The following is a 22,478-nucleotide window of genomic DNA, read 5'->3' as shown; positions in this document are numbered from 1 at the left end:
GTGTGAGAAATTTTCTAAGATGATGACAGATAAGTTGGAGATGAGCATGATGGGAGAGTTAAGCTTCTTTCTAGGCCTTCAAGTTCGTCAACTTAAAGGAGATACCTTCATCAATCAAGCAAAGTATACAAAAGAGCTGCTAAAAAAGTTCGGCATGGAGAGCTGCTCTGCTGCCTCAACTCCTATGAGTACATCAATCAAGCTTGACAAGGATGAAGATAGCCAGACTGTTGACATCACAGCCTACCCGGGAATTATTGGATCATTGCTCTACCTCAAAGCCATCCGACCGAACATTCTGTTTGCAGTTGGAGTTTGCAGAAGATTATAGGCCAATCCTAAATAATCTCATTATGTAGCTGCTAAGAGAATATTAAAATATCTTAATGGCACACAAAATGTGGGACTGTGGTATCCGAAAGATTCCAGTTTCAATTTGATAAGTTACTTTGATGCAGATTATACAGGTTTTAAGCTGGACATGAAAAGCACCAACGGAATATGTCTATTCCTTGGTGACCGGCTTGTCTCCTAGTACAACAAGAAGCAAACTTCCATTTCAACATCAACGACTGAAGTAGAGTATCTTTCTACTGGAAGTGACATTATCTAAACTTTTCTAAAACACGACATTCACTTAGGGAGAACCTCCCTCTTTTTCAAAATATTTATATTGCATATATTTTCATACAAAACCGGGTATGCATTGAGGGAGAAGCTGGTGCTTCTAAAAATTATTAAGGTTGAAATTATTTTCATAAAAACACCATGCACGGATTTAGGGAGAAGCTGTCGCTTCTCAAACATATTTTCATTACATGATTTCATAAAATATGTGTTTAAATAAATTTAGAAGGAAAATACATTGATCAGATAGATAAAACTGGACGGTTTTCTCCTTTTGAAACCAACCAGATAACTCTACCGACATAATAGTAGATAAAACCGAATAGCTTAAGAAAATTAAAAGTCAAAACGGTCGGTTATAAGTTGAGAAAATACCGCTCGAATAGATTTTTGTTTTATGCGGAAGCGGTTTTTCCTCAGAAATAAATAATCGGTCTATTAAATTCAGGATATGTAGACAATTTATTTGGTTATCTACATAAAAATTTCGGTAGTTTTATCTTTGAATCAAAATAGGACAGTTGTCTATTTTTGTCATTATCTGTCTGAATATATTCACTCTCAGAAATCAAAACAGTCATATCTCCAATAACGTGAAGACCCGTGTCTCTCAACATTCAAAAGAATGACTAACAAATCTGTAACGATCATTTTTCTTTTCCCAAAAGACGCTAGGATGAACCTTAAGAAATAACTTCCCCTTATATGACTAACATACAAGTAACGTTTATCATTCTTTGCCCAATAGAATTTAGGATGAATCTTATATAATTTCCTCATATTTAATGATGTCTTCTTTAAGAGTAACCCACACATCTAAAGCTTTCCAAATTCTTCTAAGAAAATCTAAGCTCTATACTCTTCCGATCTCGAACTCCTTCTCATAAAAAAAAGTCCCTCTCCTTCTCCTAAGATCAAAAGAAATGGATCCAGCCTTTGCCCGTAATACATTGATCATAAATTTCGACTCTATATTATCCATTAGAGATGAGGAAATCACTTCAATTTTCAGATCTTTGGAAAACTCAGGTTTGAGAAAATTCCTCGAAGGTTCACAGGTGATTCGCGAAGATATCATTTTTGAATTCTTCAAAAACACAAGGGTAATTGATGAATCAATTATCATATCAAAGATAGATGGAAAAGAATTATTCTTTTCCGAAGAAGATTTTGCCCGTACTTAAGACCTTCCTTCGGAAGGGTTCTCTGATTTCTCTCCTTTCCTAAATGACATCATCTATGAAATGTCACTCCTCTTTTCAAACTCTTCCACTCGTGTTGAGACTCATGGAGTTAAATCCTCTCTAAAGATATAATTCCCTCTTCTAAATGACATCATCAACAAATCTATTCTGGCAAAAGACTCCACACACATATATTCCAAGAAGGTTTTCGAGATGATGGTTGCCATAACCACAGGCATTCCAATCAACTGGTCGAAGATCATATTCGACAACCTGAAGAGGATGATATGTTCTCCAAAAATTATGGCTGGATATGTCTCTCAACTTGTCTTTTTCTTCTTCGATATCGATGTCTATATTGGACCAGGAACTAGTCCCAAATCGTCCCATGTCTTGATCAAAGACAAAATCTATAGCTACATCGATAAGATAGAAACAACGAAGGCTAAGAGAGAAATGTATTTAAGGTCCTCAAGTCACTAGATCCAGTCTTTTGTTAAAAATTATCAAATATGGACAATCGTGATTTAATTTAAAACATAATTAAATTTCTTGGGAAAGTACTTTGCTTTTTCAAAATGGCGCTTTTTTAGCCTATTATAATAGCATATGGGTACACGCGCCAAGTAAAATGACGGTTCAGTTTCCTCTTATCTCGATTTAAAAAAAACAGCCTGTCATATAACCTAAGTCAATGCCGAAATTTTGGGTTCACGTCTTCTGCAAACCCTAAATTCATCTTACGCTCTGCCTTCTCTCTAAAACTTTTCATCTTCGTCTACTCTTCTAAAATTACCAATATGGCTAAGGATAATGCATTTTCTAATAATATTATGCATGTAGATTTCGAATCTATATATGAATCAGGTACACCGGAGATGGTGAGTGTGTTCCGGCATATTGAGGCTTCCGACCTCAGAAAGTCCCTAAGAGGCCCACTCATAAGCTACGATGATGTAGTCAAAACTTTCTTTAAATCAACAAAGATCATTGACAACCTAATATGTGCCACGGTGAACATCACGGAGTTCACTATTTCAAAAGAGCTGCTCGCCAAAGTTTTAGGGCTACCAACAAAAGGCATAGATTTTTCCATGGCGTATTCTCCTACTATAATATCTCATATGCAAGAGATTCTTTCCAACATCGACGTCCCAATAAGTTGCAGTGGAAAGAAGAATGAACTAAAATGCGAGTATCGCATCTTGTGTGATATTGTTGCTAAGGCACTACAGGGAAGAGGAGGAGCTTTCAACTCCATTACTTTACCTAAGTTTGAAATGATGTCCGCCATTATTAGGGGTGATACTATTAACTGGGATTCCGTTTTATTCAACACTCTATGTGACATGGTATCTCCCCACACCAAAAGAAGCCTAGGCTTTTCAGTCCAGATATGATGGATCTTAGGCACCTGTATGTGCCTACCGGTCCAGGTAATTCTCTGAACCCAAACAAGATCATGTCTACTATTACTATTAGAAGATACATTACCAGAACCAATAAAACCAAGGAGTCTAACTCCGAGGCTTCAGGAATGCAATCTAGTGGAGGAAAGACTATAGTGCGAAATCGACTAGCAAGTCTACTATCGGCCCTAAACAAGCAAACACTTCTAGCCTAGTAACTTCTGCCAAAGAAGCTAATCCCTCTATGCTCGAATCGACTTCCAGCTCTACCAGCAAGAATAGGCATGATGAAACTGGGGAGATAAACTCCACAAAGAAGAAAACTTGGTTCGAGGTAAACATCCCTTCTTCCCCCTTATTTTATTATTGCATCTGTGTCGGTAGCATCTCCAGCTCAAGGGAAAAAAGTAGCACCTTCGTAAGAACCGGTTGGGACACCGATCGGTTAGATGTCTCAAACCGACCGGATAAATGTTGGCTCTCAAACCGACCAATTACTTGTTGCTGAAATCGATCGGTCCGATATTCTGAAAACTGGCCAGCCGAAATTCGCAACTATCGGTCAAACCAACAATGCTCCCACTGTTCAAAAGGAGGCCTCTACCACAGTCATGGTCCCCTCCTCTGTTGCAATGAGGTAGCGGTAGAAACCGCGAATGATAACTTTATTCCTGTTCCATCTTTTCCCTATGGAATTCTGCACACCATGCTTGCTCCAAACAATAATGCCAGTTTTTAGGTCGAATCACTCCCACTAGGATTCTCATTCATCGCTGAAATGAGAACTTCAAGGAAGCTTGAATTCATAGAACCGATTCAAGCACCAAAGAAGACTGTAGTTGTTGGGCCAGGTAATGATCCCGCTTCTCCAACCCCTGAATCGTCCTTGGATGTCACCCTAGAGTCTCATACAACTATTAAATTGATTCTCGAACAAGATAAGGCTAACGCCAAATTAAAGATCGATGTATTTAATACTTGGGTGAACATCAAATTGGAAATAGGCTTCGGTGAGGCACTTCTAGGTGTGGCGGATGGTGAAAAATGGTCGAAACTATTAGACCTGGAGGAGATGATCTTCTCCATTACTAAAACGAAGTCTGTCCTTGAGGCTCTCTAACGAAGTGAGTTCGTGGAGGCCTATGCAAAAGGCTGAGCCATCTTTCCATTTTACAAAGCATGCCAGCTGAACTTCAATCCGACTGCAGTAACTGCAATGGCAGATGCATAAGTAATCAACCACTTAAATGGGCTGCTGGAGGAGCATATTTCCACTACTCTTTGGTATGTGGAGGGGGTGAAACCTCAGAAGACTCAGGTATTCCTCTTCCTCGAACCGACTTGAACTATCATAAGGAGGAAGAGTCGTTGGATTTTGTTGAAGATATGACGTTCTCCCAAGGCCGGACTCAAACGATAAGATCCGAGTAGTTGCTCGAAGAGGAGGATCATCTGGAAGTTCAAGAGAAGTCTCTCGAAGTCGAAGATGATATGTCCCAACACTATGAATTGAGGGGACCGTGCGCTAAGGAGGCCCAATGTATCCTAAGGCATGATTGGGAGCGTATTGAAAAACGCTTTGAAATAACCTCCGTTGACAAAACTGATTCGGGTCTTCTTTGTTCAGCGTCTGAAAGTGATGAAGATAAAGATGGGCAAGATGAAGCTCACTCGAATCCTTCGATCGCAGTCAACACGGGACATTCCTCCTCTCATCTTATTGAAAATCCTGAACCGACCGGTAATGATGTTCCTCATTCGAATTAGGCTGAAGACTAGAACCTCAAGCAACCAACCCCGACTCAACCCATTTCAGAACCGATCGGTCAGCGAGCTGAAATAGAACCGAAGCTATCCATTTAGGTAAGTTCCCGACGCGCTATACCTATCCGATCTGCTCCTCTCGGTTCTCATCTATCAAACTTCGAGGATGAAACTCCAAGACGAGTAGATGTCAAAAAGCTTGTAATGGATGCTTTGGCTCCATGGAAAGAGGTCTTTAAATCCTTGAGCTCTCGTCTGGAACGACTGGAAGAAAATCAAGCGTCCTCCTCGAAAGAGAACAAACAAGAGTTTAATAAACTACGAAAGAGCTCAAACAGGTGAAACCATTCTTCAACAAAACTTTTTCTCTTCATGGCGAAACCAAATATTCCATTGAAGTCCTTTCATACAAAATTCTGGAAATGGCTAAATCCCAAAATGCGGCCGATGCTGAAAGACTAAGAGAACATGAGGTGGTTGCTCAGCGCTTTCAGGACGAAGAAAATGCATCCTCTAAAGCTGCTAAACGAGATAAGGAAGCTAGAGAGGACAACCTTACTATTGAATAAATGTCCAGAAAACTAGATATTTCTATTCCCGTTCCTCGCAGCTCCCATTCAAACAAGAGGCTTTGTCGGGATGATGGATTTGTTGTTAGCTCTGCTCCTACTATCCATCTTCCAAGCGGAAGATCAAATCAAAATCCCTTCAAGTTTCCTCCTTCTCCTGAACGTCCGGTCGCACGAGAGACAAGTGGAAAGGGTCGTGGACGTAAGACTTGCGGTTCAACCAATAGCAGTTTCATGGACGAACTGAGATGGGATATTGAAAAGAGAACTTCAAAGGAGGTACACTAAAAAGTCTATGTACGTCTTTATTTTTTTATGAACTTCTTAAATTATATATGTTGAACATCTAATTTTTAACTAACGGAATTCCTCATTTTATTTATCAAATAGAAAAGTTAAATGATGCATATTAAATATTGTTTTTGATAAAATATAGGTTTTGATAATTTTAGGATAAAACTATGAAAAATGGAGAAATTACTAAGAAATAGATCAATGGCTTTGATAATTTATTCTAAACAATCAAAGAGGGAGAAATTGTTAGATTAAATAAGACAATTAACTTAGGATAATTATAAAATTACCATATTTTGAATATTTAGCTTAAATAATCAAAAAGAGGGAAATTGTTAAGATAAAATGTTCAATCAATTATTAGTAAATAAAAACTGAATTGTGTTTATCTAATCTTGTGCAGATTAAAAAAACCTGGAAAAGAAAAAATGTTCGGCCTTATGATCAGTTTTATGACAAGGAATATCCGGCAAATTGCAACTTTAGTTTTATAATTCGGTAGTTTATAAAGAAGCGCCGCCAACTTTTAAACTTCGGTATTATGTAAAAATGGAGCGCGTTCGATTTTATAAATATCAGTATTATGTAAAGGAGGAACACGCGTCCGGTATTTTGTGAGCGCCGCCAGCAGTTTATACTTCGGTATTATATGCTGCACGCCTCCGGTTTTATCTCAAGATGAGATGCGTCAGGTATTATATAATTTGTTTTATATAATAAGACGCGTCCGATTATTTCTTCCGATAGTTTGCTAATACACGTCCGGTAATTTGTGAAGTTCGGTTATTTGTTATCCGGTTCTCGCTTCCTGTATTTTATACAGAAACGCACGTTTCTCGCTTCCGGTATTTTATATAGAAGCGTCCGGTTCTCGCTTCCGGTATTTTATACAGAAGCACCCGGTTCTCGCTTCCAGTATTTTTTACATAGCGCCTCTAGTTATTTATATTTTCAATATTACATCAAGATGGAGCGCGTCCAATATTTTTTATCATCTACTACATTAGGACGCTTCCAGTATTATTAGAGGTTAGCTTTATGTGTCTTCATTATCAGTTTCATTTTTAGGGCAAGTCTGATGAAGACCTCTTGGCAATATGTCTCAGCAGCACTCCTCTATCAACCTAGTATAGACTGCAAATCACCAAAAGACAAATACTCTGAGTTGTATTTTCCTCGTACATCATAATTCCATTAATGTGATTTTGGCATACTATCATAGAAGTATAGACAAGATCAAATGAGGATCTTCTCCAATGTACTAAAATAGAGTTCAGCCAACCAAAATATAACTTGTATTCTCTATAGCAAATATAACCGTTGAAAAAAAAATATATCCGTTGATATCTTTGCCTACAAAAAGAGAAGCGGAATTACAACTTTATATATTGTTACATATACAAGAGAGTTTTCAAGTTCTAAGCGCCCAAAAAGGAATCTTAAGTGCTAATTACAATCTTTCAAGCTCTCATATTCAAAAAGCTCTCTATGTACTAAGTGTTTACATTATATTACATACTACCTATTATGTGTGAGTGGTTAGCATTGTAAGTTGACATAATTTGTTTTGGTTCAATAACAGTGTGTGTTAGGAGTTCAAAAACAGAGAATATCTAAGTCATGGTTGTTCGATTGGGTTTTGTACAAGTGTTGTATTCAACCAAATCTTCTAGTGAATATCCTTCTCAAGGTTGAGAAGGGGTGACGTAAGAGCTTCTACTCCGAATATCCATATACATCTTCTTTGTCATGTGTTCTTTTTCATTGCATCATTATAATTTTGTTGTGTTACTTGAAGTGGAAATAAACATTTCCGCACTTGAACTCGATTAAAAAGTTTATGACAACTTGCGAAGAATAGAAACTGATATTAACTTCTAATATAATTAATATCAAATGAAGAGTGCGTAAGCATTCAATAATAGCCAAACCCCATCTCTATTGTTGATCTCGATCCTAACAAAATATATAAAAAAATATATTACAGTGAAGATGAAGATGATGTTATTAAAATTGTTAATATACACCTAATTAATAAAATTTTAAAACATTATTTATATTAAATCAACACTCATTTTAAAAAACAAATAGTTATATATATAATTAAATAAAAATATTGAGAATATATATATATATATATATATTTATTATATTGAATTTTAAAAATATATAATTATAAAAAAAGTGAATATTTATATAAACATTTAATTTTAGAAATAAATAAGGAGAAAATATTTTTTAAATACGGGGAGAAATATACTACTTTTATTATATAAGAAATATTATATATACAATTATAAAGAATAAATATATATATATATAAATCTTTTTTATATCTAGATTTAGTTTTATAACTTTATAAATACCAAACAAATAGACCTATATTATTTATTTTTTTCATTGTTTATATTTTACTTTTATAATTTTAAGATAGAATAATAGTGTTTATACTCAAAAAAGTAAACAACATGTGATCCAATCAGTTATTAATGTTATTCATGACGTTTTCTACAGCGAAGATGATTTCAGTAGTAGCGAAGATGATTTCAATAGAAGCAACAGTATTTCAATATAAGCGACGAAAAAGACACAATGAATATTATTGAAAATAATATTTCTCCTCATTACAAAGATATGTCTCTAGCCATGAAAAACGAGATGTTAATGGACTTTAAATTACTATAAGTAGCATATAAAAAAATTTATATGCTTTTCTTTTGGATTTCAGTTGTGAAAACTCTAACCTATAAAAGTTTAATTGAATACATATTTTTTTATAAATCTATGAAATTTTAAATACTTTTTTTTATTGAATTGAATACTTGTTATTTTTATGTAAAAGTTTATTAAGAAATAAATTTTATAATAAATTTAAATAAATTTTATTGTTATTATTATTATCTTTATTTGTTGTTATAGATAATTTTACAGGAAATATAGACGAATATTCAATAGATGGAGAAACTATTCTTCACTATACATGTAAATATTATTGTAAAAAATCTTTTGAGATAAGTTTTTAATAATTAATAATTAAATATATTCAACAAATTAATATCAATATTGAAGCTAATGTATTCATTTATAATATAGTTATTAGTTGGAAGGGGTGCTAATATGGAGGCTAAAAATAAAGATGGAGACATTCCTCTCTATATTGTTTGTGATAATGGTTTATTTAATATTATTGAATTTATATTCAATAATATTAGTGATGGAGATATTAGAAAGAGAATGTTAAACTCAATTGATATCGATGGGAATTCATCTTCAAAATTAATTATATTTTTTTTAAATTAAAAAAATATTTTTAACCGTCAATTTTTTTTTTTTTTTATAGCCTATGCATAAAGCAGCTAGTAAAAATATTAAAATTGTTAAACTATTGTTAGATATTGTTATTGAAACTGTTAATTCGGCTGACATAAGTAAAATGATACAAGCAGTTAATACATACGGTCATACGGTAATTTTTAATATTAAATATTTTCTTTTATATTTAAATTATATTTCAATAATTTTTTAATTTTTTGTATTGCCTTTACATGAAGCATCTAGCATTATATGGAAAAGTTAAAATTGTAGGGTGCTTCTATTTAAACACGTAACAATAATGGACTAGTTAGTTTTTAAATATTTTTTTATTTGTTTTTTATTTCAAATATTTATATAATATTTTTTATAGGTTCCGTATCAATTTGCTAAACGTAATTTAGAAGTTTGGAGAATAATAAAGGGAATTCATTGAAACTATTATAGCTTCTTTTTCTAGAATTATTTTATAATTTAATTGTGTGTTTTTCTCGTTTATATATCAATATAGTTTTGTTAATCTGTTTTGGAAGAAAATTCTTAATATATTATATTTTTGATATTTCAATTTATTTGTTTATCTATTTTGTGAGAAGACATATTTATTTTTTATTTTTATAGTTAATTATATATTATTTGGGATTTTATTTTGACTTGGGTCATCTATACAAAAATTGAATTTAATTAGTTGTAACAACCACATCTAAAAGACATGAATACTAAATTTTCAACGCTTATACATTCAACTGATACAAATAATCATTTATTCTCTTTAGCGTCGTCTATTTTATGTTGAGAAATAAGTAAGCAAATGCTATATAAATATTTCTAGTGAAAATTTAACAAATTAAAATTTTATAAATTTAAAATCATTAAGTATCACTAATATATAAAGTCGTGTGGAGTTTAATTTTTCTAAAATGTTTATAAATTAAACATGGATAATGGAGTATGCGTGTTTTAAGACACTATTATTAAATGTTATTGGAATTTAGTAACTATATAGATTATATATGATATAAATTATATATCATAATGTAAATTTTATAGGTTATTATTGTTTAGTTTGAAAGGCTGAAAATTCGGTATTAATTTGGGTGCTTAAGATTCTATCGTGTACAACTATAATTTTGGTTGTCTAAAATGTGATTATGAGTCTCAAACAAGACATTTTATTGCAAAAATGAAATAAAATAATTGTTATAATATAAGATAATATATATGTAAAATATTATCACAATATTACCATTTTTATGTCACCTAAATTAAATTTCAACTTCTAATCTTTTGACTTAATTTTGAGTATTTTGTACTAAACATCTCATAAATATTAATATCTTCTAATTGTTGAGCATTTATATATTGGTGAAATAATATTTTTACCTCTACTTCATTCTTTTCCCACTTACTTCACTTCTTCCTCTTTTATCCTCTTTTTATTATGTTAAAAAGAGGAAAAATAAATAAATTATAGAAACATTAAAAGAAGAATAATAAAAAGAAAATGAAAGTTTATTTAGAACTTTGAAAGAATAATAAACTGGTGTAATTGATAAAAACTTTATGAATGTTGAAAAAATGAGTTTTTATAAAAAATTATTTTGTTATAAAATAGTGTTACTTTGAAAATGATAAAGATAAAGAATAGATGTTTAATTTTAAGATGATTTAAAAAAAATGATAAATTGAGAAATAAATGAGATAGGAAAGAGAAATATTAGAGAAAATAATTTTCTAACTAATCAGATTGTGTCACGTAATCCTTTCTCCCAAATTCACTCCACAATAATTTTTAATATATATATATAAAATGTTATAAATATAGAATTATACGAGAGAATATTTATAAATTTATAATATATATGGCAAAAAAAACAATTAGAAAATACTTTATATTTTCTAAAATTTTCTATTCTACCTTATTTATTGAAAATTTGACGAAAAATAATATGAGAGATAATGATAAATTTAAAGAATTTAGAACTGTTATTATAAATATTATATATTTAGAAATAAATGAGGGAGATAATATATTTGTATATTTTTTTATTAATTTTTGTGATAAATATATATAAATATAATATATAGAGAAAGAAATGAGAATATAAAATATATTTTAAATTTTTTATTATATACAATGAGAGATAATATATATATATATATATATATATATAAATTTATATTATATATTGTAAGAAGATATTATATTTTCTTAAATTTCTTTATTATAAGTGATTTATTAGATAATAATATAAAATAGTTTATATATATATATTTTGAATATATATTATATTATATTATATTATATTATATTATATTATATAATATTATATTATATTATATTATATTATATTATGTTATATTATATTATGTTATATTATATTATACTATATTATATTATATTATACTATATTATATCATATTATATTGAGAAATAAATTAGGGGAGATAATATATATATATAAATAAATTTATATTATATATTGAGAAATAAATGAGAGAAGATAGTATATTTTTTTTTCTAGTTATGGTTAATTGTTTTTATAATATATGAAATATTATATATATTATAATTATAAAAAGAGAATATTTATAAATATATAAAAAAATTTATTATAGTGAAGGCTAAGATGATGCTATTAAATTGTTAACATCTAATTAATAAAATTTTAATTAAATTGTTAACATCTAATTAATAAAATTTGAAAACATTATTTCTATTAAATCAACACCCACCTTAAAAAACAAATACTTAAATATATAAATAATTAAAAATATTGAGAATATATATATATATATATATAATTTAATTTTAAAAATATATAATTATAAAAAAGTGAATATTTATATAAACATTTACTTTTAGAAATAAATAAAGAGAAAAAATATTTTTTAAATATGGTGTGAAATAGTGTGAAATATAATATTTTTATTATATTAGAAATATTATATATGCATTTATAAAGAATAAATATATATATATAAATATATATATATATATAAATCTTTTTTTATAGTGTTTGTTTTATAACTTTATAAATACCACATAATAGACCATATTTATTTATTAATTTATTTTTCATTGTTTATATTCTATTTTTATAATTTAAAGAGAGAATTATGGTGCTTATACCCAATAGTAAACAACATGTGATCCAATTTTGTATTAATGGTATTCATGACGTTTTCTACCACGAAGATGATTTCAGTAGCAGCGAATGTGATTTCAGTAGCAGCGACTTTCAGTAGCAGCGACAGTGATTTCAATATAAGCGACGAAGAAGACACAATGAAGACTAATGAAAATAATATTGCTCCTCATTTCAAAGATATGGCTCTAACAATTAAGAAACGAGATGTTAATGGACTTCAAATTGCCTTAGGTGTGTTGTAAATTTTTTTATATGCTTTTATTATATATTCTTTTGGATTTTAGTTGTGAAAACTCTAACCTATAAAATTTTAATTGAATACATATGTTTTAAATTTTTTAAAATTTATGAAATTTTGAATACTTTTCTTTATTGAAGCGAATATTTGTTAGTTTCATATAAAAGTTTATTAATATGAGAATATATAGTTTTAGAGAATAAAGTTTATTAAGATATTAATTTATAATAAACTTAAATAAATTTTATTGTTATTATTATTTCTTTATTTGTTGTTATAGATAATTTTACTGGAGATATAGATGAATATTCAATAGATGGAGAAACTGCTCTTCACTATGCATGTAAATGTTATAGTCGAAAATCTTTTGAGGTATGTTTTAATAATTAATAATTAAATATATTCAACAAATTAATATGAATATTAAAGCTAATGTATTCATTTATAATACAGTTACTAGTTGGAAGGGTTGCTAATTTGGAGGCTAAAAATAAAGTTGGAGACATTACTCTCCATACTGCTTGTGATATTGGTTTGTTTAATATTGTTAAATTTATATTCAATAATATTAGTGATGGAGATATTAGAAAGAGAATGTTAAACTCAATTGATAGCGATGGTTCGACGGTAATTGAATTCATCTTCTAAATTAATTATATTTTTTTAAATTAAATAAATGTTTTTAACCTTCAATTTATTTAATTTTAGTTTTGAATAGCCTATGCATAAAGAAGCTAGTGAAAATATCAAAATTGTTGAACTATTGTTAGATATTATTATTGAGACCGATAATTCAACTGGTATAAGTAAAATGATACAAGCAGTTAATACATACGGTGATACGGTAATTTTTAATATTAAATATTTTCTTTTATATTTAAATTATATTATATTATTATTTTTTTTTTTTTTGGTATAGCCTTTACATGAAGCAGCATTATATGGAAAAGTTAAAATTGTAAAATTATTACTAGAATTGGGTGCTTCTACTCAAACACGTAATAATGATGGAATGGTTAGTTTTTAAATATTTTTTTATTTGTTTTTTTTATTCCAAATATTTATATAATATTTTTTACAGGTTCCGTATCAATTTGCTAAACGTAACTCAGAAGTTTGGAGAATACTTAAGGGAATTCATTGAAACTAATATGATTTTTTTTCTAGAATTATTTTATAATTTAGTTGTGTGTTTTTCTAGTTTATATATCTATATAGTTCTGTTAATCTATTTTGTGAAAAAAATTTTAATTTATTTGATTTTTGATAGTTGATTTTATTTGTTTATCTATTTTGTGCGAAGACATGTTTATTTTTTATTTTTATTGTTAATTATATATTATTTTGGTTTTTATTTTCAACTTGGGCCATCTAGAAAATATTGAATTGAATTAGTTGTAACAATCACCTTTAAAAGACATGAATACTAAATTTGTAACGCTTATACATTCAACTGATACAAATACTCATTTATTCTCTTTAGCTCGACCATTTAATGTTGAGAAATAAGTAAGCAAATACTATACAAATATTTCTAGTGAAAATTGAACACATTAAAATTTTGTGAATTTAAAATTATTAAGTATCACTAATATGTAGAGTCTTGTGGAGTTCAATTTTTTTAAAATATTCATAAATTAAACTTGGATAATGGAGTTTGCTTGTTTTAAGACACTACTGTTTAAATGTTATTGAAATTTAGTAGCTGTATATATTATATATGATATAAATTGTACATCATAATGTAATTTTATAGGTTATTATTTTTTAGTTTGTAAGGTTGAAAAATTCGATATTAAGATGGGCGCTTAAGATTCTATCGTATACATCTAGAATTTAGGTTGTCTAAAATGTGATTATGAGTCTCAATCAATACTTTTTATTGAAAAAATAAAATAAAATTAATTGTTTGAATATAATATAATATATATGTAAAATATTATCACAATATTAACATTTTTATGTCACTAAAATTAAATTTTGGCCTCTAATCTTATGACTTAATTTTGAGTATTTTGACCAAACATCTCATCATTATTGACATCTTCTCATTTTGGTCAGCAACAATCTCGTCTCGTGATTATCATTAACGATATCTTACTCTCACATTTTTCTTATGACTTCATTTTATAATTTGACATGACAGTGTTGTTTTATTAAACTGACATTTATTACTCATACATGTTGAGCATTTGTATATTAGTGAAATGATATTTATACCTCTACTTCATTCACTTCCCACTCACTTCACTTCATTTTTTTCTTATGTAAAAAGAAGAAAAAACAAATAAATTATAAAAAGATTAAGAAATGAATAACAAAAGGGAAATGAAGGCTTATTTAGAATTTTGATAGGATAATAAACTGGTGTAATTGATTAAAAAAAGTTTATGGATATCGATAAAATGAGTTTTTATACAAAATTATTTTGTTATAAAATGGTGTTAATCTGTAAATTATAGAGATCCAGAATACATGTTTAATTTTAATATGATTTTAAAAAATGATATATAGAGAAATAAATGAGATATGAAAGATAGAAAATAGAGAAATTATTATATTTTCAGCCAATTAGGTTGCGTCGTCACGTACACCCTTCACTCAAATTCACTCCATCAATCATTTTTTTATTATATATAAAATGTTATAAATATAGAATTATATGAGAGAATATTTATAAATATATATTTATAAATTTATATTATTTATGGTAAAAAATAATTAGAAGAGATATTATATTTTCTTAATTTTTATATTCTACATGATTTATTGAAAACTAGAAAGATTCTCATGCGATGCACATGTATAAAAATATAAATAAAAAAATTAATAAAAAAATAATTATATGTATTTAATGTTTAAAATTCTTAATAAATCACGAATAATATATTAAAAAAAATATAACAATCTAATTTCATATTTTATTCACTTCGGTACAACAATTTATTTTTTCACAAATTTCATACTTTATTTTTTTCGAATGAACCTCTCATTTCGTAACCTTACACTTTTACTTTAGTCAATCAAATATTTAATTCATATTTTTTAATATTTATTTTAGTAACCTTACATTTTGGTCAATCAAATATTTGATTCATATTTTTTTAATCACTTTCAATTGACACCAGCCAATTATCATTCGGCAAACCACATCTCAATCACACTTGTTAAAGGGTTGTTGCATTTTTAATTTATTTTTAACCGTTTTATGTTTATGGGCGGGTATACACACAATCCAACCCAAATATCCATTTACTCTCACATATATATCCAAATTAATCACAACTCTCGACCCGGCAATCTAGACACTTTAAAAATTAAGTATCATTATAAATATGGCCCAATTACCATTTAGGGCTCGAACTTTGAGCGTTTTTACCATATGGGGCTCGAACTTTGATTTGAACCATATGAGGATCCAACTATCAAACTTATGGCCATTTAGGGCTTTTTTACTAACGTATGTCTATTCCGTTAATTTTATTGAACATTTCATTTTCTTTTTTAATTTAAGCTACAGTTATTATTTTTAAAGAAATATTTGTAAAAAAGAAAAAAATTTACATGCACCCTCTCTCTGTTTATCTTCTCTACTCTTCTCGCCCAAACCTATTCTCGGCCGATGTAACCTCTTCATCTTTTCCGTTCATAATTTGTGTAGTGACTTGCTTAATCCTGTCCGTCTCCGAAATCGCACAAGTTTTCCGATGCGATGGAGGTTACCGGACCGCTAAAATAGGTAATTCATCTCCTAGTTCAAATCGAGTTGTCTTCTTCTTATTCAGCGAGAGAGATCGTCTTTGATCAGAAAGTGGAAGCTCCAAAGTTCAAATCCGAACATGATGATATAATTTCACAAATTTCCTATAAGAAGATAACGAGGGAAATGAATTTTTTGAAATGAAAATAGACTATATAGAAGTTGGTCTCCGTAACCACAGATTGATATGGATTCCTTCCAGTTTGTGATAAAAACAACAGTGTAGAAGTCACCGACGATTTACACGACAAGGCAAAAGACGATGATAACAATATTAGATTTAGAGGACTGAACATATGAAAACGGAGCTTAAATGGAATCAGAGCAATTTGATTGTTCGGAGTCGCTGTTGCAACCTTTTGCTTGATGACAAAGATTTTATCTCATTTCTTACATTTCTATCTCATAATCATTCTTCAAATTCATAATAGGAATGACTCACCATGGTTAGTCGGCGAGAAGAGGAGATGAAAAGAGGAGTGCGTGTAAATTTATTATTTTTAAAAAATGCCAACTGTAAAAAAACAAAAACTTGTAAAAAAATGTCATGTCAAATAAAATAAACGAAGCAGACGGACGTTTAGTAAAAAGCCTCAAATGGAGAAAAGTTTGATAGTTCGAGCCTCATATGGCTCAAATCAAAGTTCGAGCCTCATATGATCAAAACGACTCAAGTTCGAGCCTCAAATGGTAATTGGGCCTCACTCTATAAATATATATATTAGTTAGTTAAAAAGTTTAACTTATATTGTTTAAATGTCCCGCGTTCATCAAATTTGGTGATGAATTTTTAAAAAAAACATTTTATTTTGTGAATTATTATTATACAATAATAAAAGCAAATTCATAATCGAAGGATGATAACATTACTCTTCATTTTACGAACTTCATAAAAATCGAAATGAAAATTCATTAAATAATAAAAACTAACATAATTCAATAGTCAATACCCGATTTGAACTTAAGAACATGAATAAATATAAATAAATTATATTGGCTTAAAACTTAATTTATCTTTTGAAAATGAGAATTGAAAAAAAAGGATTGTTATTAAACTTCTAAAACATTTTATTAAATATATTTTTTATTTTTATATATTTCTAATTGTAATTAGAAAATTAGAATCCTTTTATATAAGGCTAGTTTTCCTTAGAGAATTTTTCATTACAGAAAGAACGAAGTAATTGGATAGGATAATGATATGATAGTACTTTATAACACATTTTACCTATCATTGATAGGGTTTGATATTATAGTTGAGCATGTAAATAACTATTTATAACTAATTTTTTTAAAATCTCTTTTTTCTAAGACGGACCTAGTTCAAAAAATTTGAAAGTAGATCATGGAAAATTTGGATTAATAAAACTCCTTCACTAAATTATAAAAAATATCTCTTAAATAGTATCTTGAAAAAAAGAAGATTAATTAAATGATACAAACTCTATATTTATTTGGGAGGAATGAGTAAAACTCTAGAGGTTTCACGGAACGATCGGCACAATCAGAACGAACGACACGATCTGCACGATCAGTATGAACGGAAAGAACAACACGATCGGCACAGTATCAAGGTCGTGGTTGCTAGTCGCTTAGAGTCGCTTGTCAAATCAAGAACGTGTGCACAATTGGCACAATCGGCACAATCGACACAATAGACACGAACGACACGGTATCGACTCTAATAAGTAGGTCATTCATTCATCTGTGAAGCTTAGTTAGAAAGTTAGGGTTTCTAGTTTACCATATTCTGTAATAGTTAGGGTTTCTAGTGTAGCCTATTCTGTTTTTGCTCTATTTTGTTGTTGTGTTCTTCTATTCATCAAAATTGGAAGAATGAAAAGCAATAAGAACAAGGAAGTCTGAGAATTCGTGATGGATGGTTTAAGGGAGGTGGCTGAAAAAGAAATCGTTGAATTACTGAAAAAATTATCCATGAAAAACAAGAATTCAGCAAATGTAAAGAACCAATTAATGATATAAATTCTAAAGAAAGTGTAGTAAGAAAACAAGAAAAAATGAAGGAATATGGAAGGTTTTGTATAATGAAAGAGAAAACCTCTTTGGACTTAAAAATCAAATCAAAAAACTACTGATGCATGAAAAGAAAGGAGAGATTGTGCTCACCAAAAATAAAATACAACAAATAACCGTCCAATTGAATATACATTATCTTCAAGATTGGAACCTACTAAAGAAGGAAGAATACGAAAAGATAATAAATTGCTCGGTGAAAACAATGAGGGAGCTAATGAAGTCCCCAAAATCAAAGACCTATACTATCAGGAAAAATTCCAACTGCAAGGTAAATGAAGTCTGGAAAAATAATGCAGAAAAGAAAGCAAAAGATCATTCAAACAAATGTCAAATATACTTGGGTGAGTTGAAAACAAAAGTTTAGATTCACAAATCTCCTTTTGAATTTAAATTTCCCACTGAAGTAGTGGAGAAATGCGTCAAAGAATAGGAAAATATAATTGTTGTGAACTACATAGAAAGAACGGTGTATCTTTCCAAGACACTAAGGAATCACTAATGAAACAATGGGAGCAGAAGAGACTGGAGAAGGTTTCTGCAAACATCCATGATCTCTATTTTCTACAATTCAAAAAGGGAACAAACATGGATGATATTCTGAAAATTGGCATACTTATATTGGATCCAACTGTATAAAGTTGAAAAGATGGTCTGAAGAATTGAGCCTTTTAAGCAAGCCAAAGGAAACAACCCAATTATGGTTCAAACTTAGGATCATCCCAACAAACATGTGTAATATAGAAGCTCTAAGTCATTTTGCTAGTCTATTGAAGAAACCATTATATATGGACCCAATTACAGAGGGAGGAGAGCACCTTACTTTTGCTAGAATAAGTATTGAAGTGCATCCTCAAAGTACAATGCCAAAGAACATGATAGTTGTTGATATGAAGGGAAAGCCCACAGTCATGGAAAATCTTATATGAATGGAGGCCAAATAAGTGTGATTTCTGCAATACTTTCCAACATGTTAGTACTAAATGTACAAAAGCAATTGAGAAAAAACAAAAAAATAATGAAAGCTCATGAAGCAAAAAAGCAGGAAAATGAAACGGAAGAATCAAGAATGAAATATCATATTGTGAAAGTAAAGGATAGTGATAAAAAAGACAAAAATAAGGAAAATGCAGAGAAATAAAGCAAGAACGATTTTGAGAAAAAGAAAAACAACAAAAGAAAGAAAGTAAGAGAAATTGAGATGAAGAGGAAAAGAAAATTTTCTGTAATTCAAAGGATTAGGATGAATATGGAAGATGAACCTCAAGTTATTGTTGAAGAAACTCAAGAGGAAACACCCAAAATTTCAAAACTATAATAGAGAATTCTTAAGACGATTAAGAAGATTTCAAAAACTGATGTGGAGTCTGAAGCTGAAGCTAAAGATAAGGAAGACAAGAATACATAAATTCACGTTGAAGATAACAAATGTAAAAGCCCTGAAATTCTCAGAAATAATTCTTTTTATCAAATCAGAACAGACTCGTACAAAGAGAGAATTCAAAATAAGAAACAACAATACTCATCATCCCTTTCAATACAATCTCATTTTATCGTTAGAGGAAGATGAAGAGGAAAGGGAAAGGGAAGGGAATAATGCATCTCAATGAAAATAAATGGCATGCGAAAATCCTAGGTTGGGATGGTTAGGTTTAAAAGTAGTCTTTTCAGTTTATAATCTCTGTTTTTTAGAATGTATGAATTCTACTAATCAGTTTTGTAGGGTCTTCTGATTATTATAACTAGGGTTTGTCTAGCTTTGATCTCTAACCCTCCCACATTTGAGATTTTAATGAAATGTCTTTAACCGTTTTCCAAAAAGAAAACTCTATATTTATAATGAAAGACTATGTGAGTATTAATATATTTTGTTCAATAAAAAATATATCATTAATAGTAACTTAATTCTAATAATAATATTAACTTAAAAGTAAGATATATGTTATATAATATAAAATATGTTTCGATCATATGTATATTAATTATTTTTAGTTGTTAATGCTGACTATATCAATTTTTGCAATAAAATTTAGTAGAAGAATTATTGAGACATTTATATTTTTCATAAAGTGAGATAGTGTAGATATACAAGAGTTAAGACAAAAAAAAATAAATATTTTAGAGATAGAACTTTGTTTGAATGTTTACATCACACTCGGTCATTGTAGAAATGAAACCACCCTGTAGTAGAGTGATTACCGGTATTGATAACATTCAAGAAAAATGCAAAAAATTATCAAATAATAAATCTGTGATATAAAAAAAATATGTTCCACAAATAAATGGTTTCTTGAAAAACCAAATTATGAAAATTCTCTTAAAATAATTAAAATAAAAAATAGTATTATTTAAATAAAAAATTAGTTGTCTCAATCAAATTCTCGTTTACAACCACTACTAACATTTTAATCTTATATTAAACTACTAACATTTTAATCTTATATTACCATACATATTTCTTTAATATACCACCACCAATGACCATTATCATTTTAGTCTTATACCAACGTATATTTAATCCTTCAATTTTAGTCTTATATCACCATATCTTCTCCTTCTCAATTGTCATATTCATTTTAGTCTTATATACAACCATAATAACAATTTTCATTTTAGTCTTATATCAATATATTTTAATCTCATATATACCATCACCATTGTCAAACTCGCATTAGGAGAGATTCGAACCAAAGGACACATACATGAAATGTAAACACTTTAACCGCTACACCACTTATGATGGTTGATTTCAATTTGAAATTTTGTGTATGCATATATATATATATATAATTATATTTTAAGTAAGTTTTTTACCATTTATTTTAAATAGGTGTTTATACTAATATATATTCATATTATGACTTGAAAACTTTGGGAGGCTTACGAAGAGAGACAAGATCATCATATTCATGAATATTCGGTTGAAATTTTAAACTCCATTAGTTAAATGAAAATTAGAATTTGGATAAATAAATTAAATGTAATTTAATCTAAAAAATAAAAATTTACACTAAATTTAAATTTAATTTTTTGATAAAATTTAATGTTAATGAATAAAATCGAATGTCAATGGATAAGATTAAATGTTAAATATAGTTCTGTGAATCTATTTTGTGAAAAAATTCATAATTTATTTGATATTTGATATTCTCAGTTTATTTGTTTATCTATTTTGTGAGAAGACATATTTATTTTTTATTTTTATTGTTAATTATATAATATTTGGGTTTTATTTTGAATTTGGGTCGTTTAGAAAATATTGAATTGAATTAGTTGTAACAACCACCTCTAAAAGATATAAACACTAAATTTGCAACTTTTATACATTCAAATGATACAAATAATCATTTATTCTCTTTTGTGTCGTCCATTTAATGTTGAGAAATAAGTAAACAAATGTTATACAGATATTCCTAGTGAAAATTTAACACATTTAAAATTTACGAATTTAAAATTATTAAGTATCACTAATATGTAGAGTCGTGTAGAGTTCAGTTTTCCTAAAAAATTCATAAATTAAACTTGAATAATGGAGTATGCATGTTTTAAGACACTATTATTTAAATGTTATTGGAATTCAACAACTATATAGATTATATATGATATAAATTGTACATCATAAAGTAAATTTTATAGGTTATTATTGTTTATTTTGAAAGGCTGAAAAAATCGGTATTAAGTTATGCGCTTAAGATTCTATCATTACAGGTAGAATTTAGGTTGTCCAAAATGTGATTATGAGTCTCAAAAGAGACGTTTTATTGCAAAAATAAAATAAAATAATTGTTAGAATATAAGATAATATATATATAAAATATTATCACAATATCAATATTTTTATGTCACCTAAATTAAATTTTAACTTCTAATCTTATGACTTAATATTGAGTATTTTACACCAAACATCTAATCATTATTAACATCTTCTAATTTCGTTCGACAACAATCTCATCTCGTGATTATCATTATCCACATCTTACTCCCACATGTTTCTTATGACTTTATTTTAACATTTTATATGAGAGTGTTGTTTTAATAAATTGACACTTATTATCCATACATGTTGAGAATTTATATATTAGTGAAATGATATTTCTACCTCTACTTCATTCATTTCCCACTTACTTCACTTCTT

At 28.6% G+C, this 22,478-nt stretch overlaps 1 protein-coding gene across 1 annotated transcript; it reads left to right on the top strand.

Moving 5' to 3' along the window:
- Positions 1-5,553: 5,553 nt before the first annotated feature.
- On the top strand, positions 5,554-13,693 carry LOC124943447 (putative ankyrin repeat protein RF_0381). Its single transcript, XM_047483949.1, has 7 exons — positions 5,554-5,832; positions 12,359-12,542; positions 12,830-12,921; positions 13,003-13,176; positions 13,268-13,393; positions 13,469-13,564; positions 13,631-13,693. Exons 1-7 carry the CDS (start codon positions 5,554-5,556, stop codon positions 13,691-13,693), a joined length of 1,014 nt encoding a protein of 337 aa, XP_047339905.1.
- The last annotated feature ends 8,785 nt before the right edge of the window (positions 13,694-22,478 follow it).

This window comes from Impatiens glandulifera, chromosome 6, assembly GCF_907164915.1.
Source record: "Impatiens glandulifera chromosome 6, dImpGla2.1, whole genome shotgun sequence".
NCBI classification, from domain to species: domain Eukaryota; kingdom Viridiplantae; phylum Streptophyta; class Magnoliopsida; order Ericales; family Balsaminaceae; genus Impatiens; species Impatiens glandulifera.
Note: the sequence above shows the minus strand (reverse complement) of the source record. Positions and strands in the feature narration are given on the sequence as shown.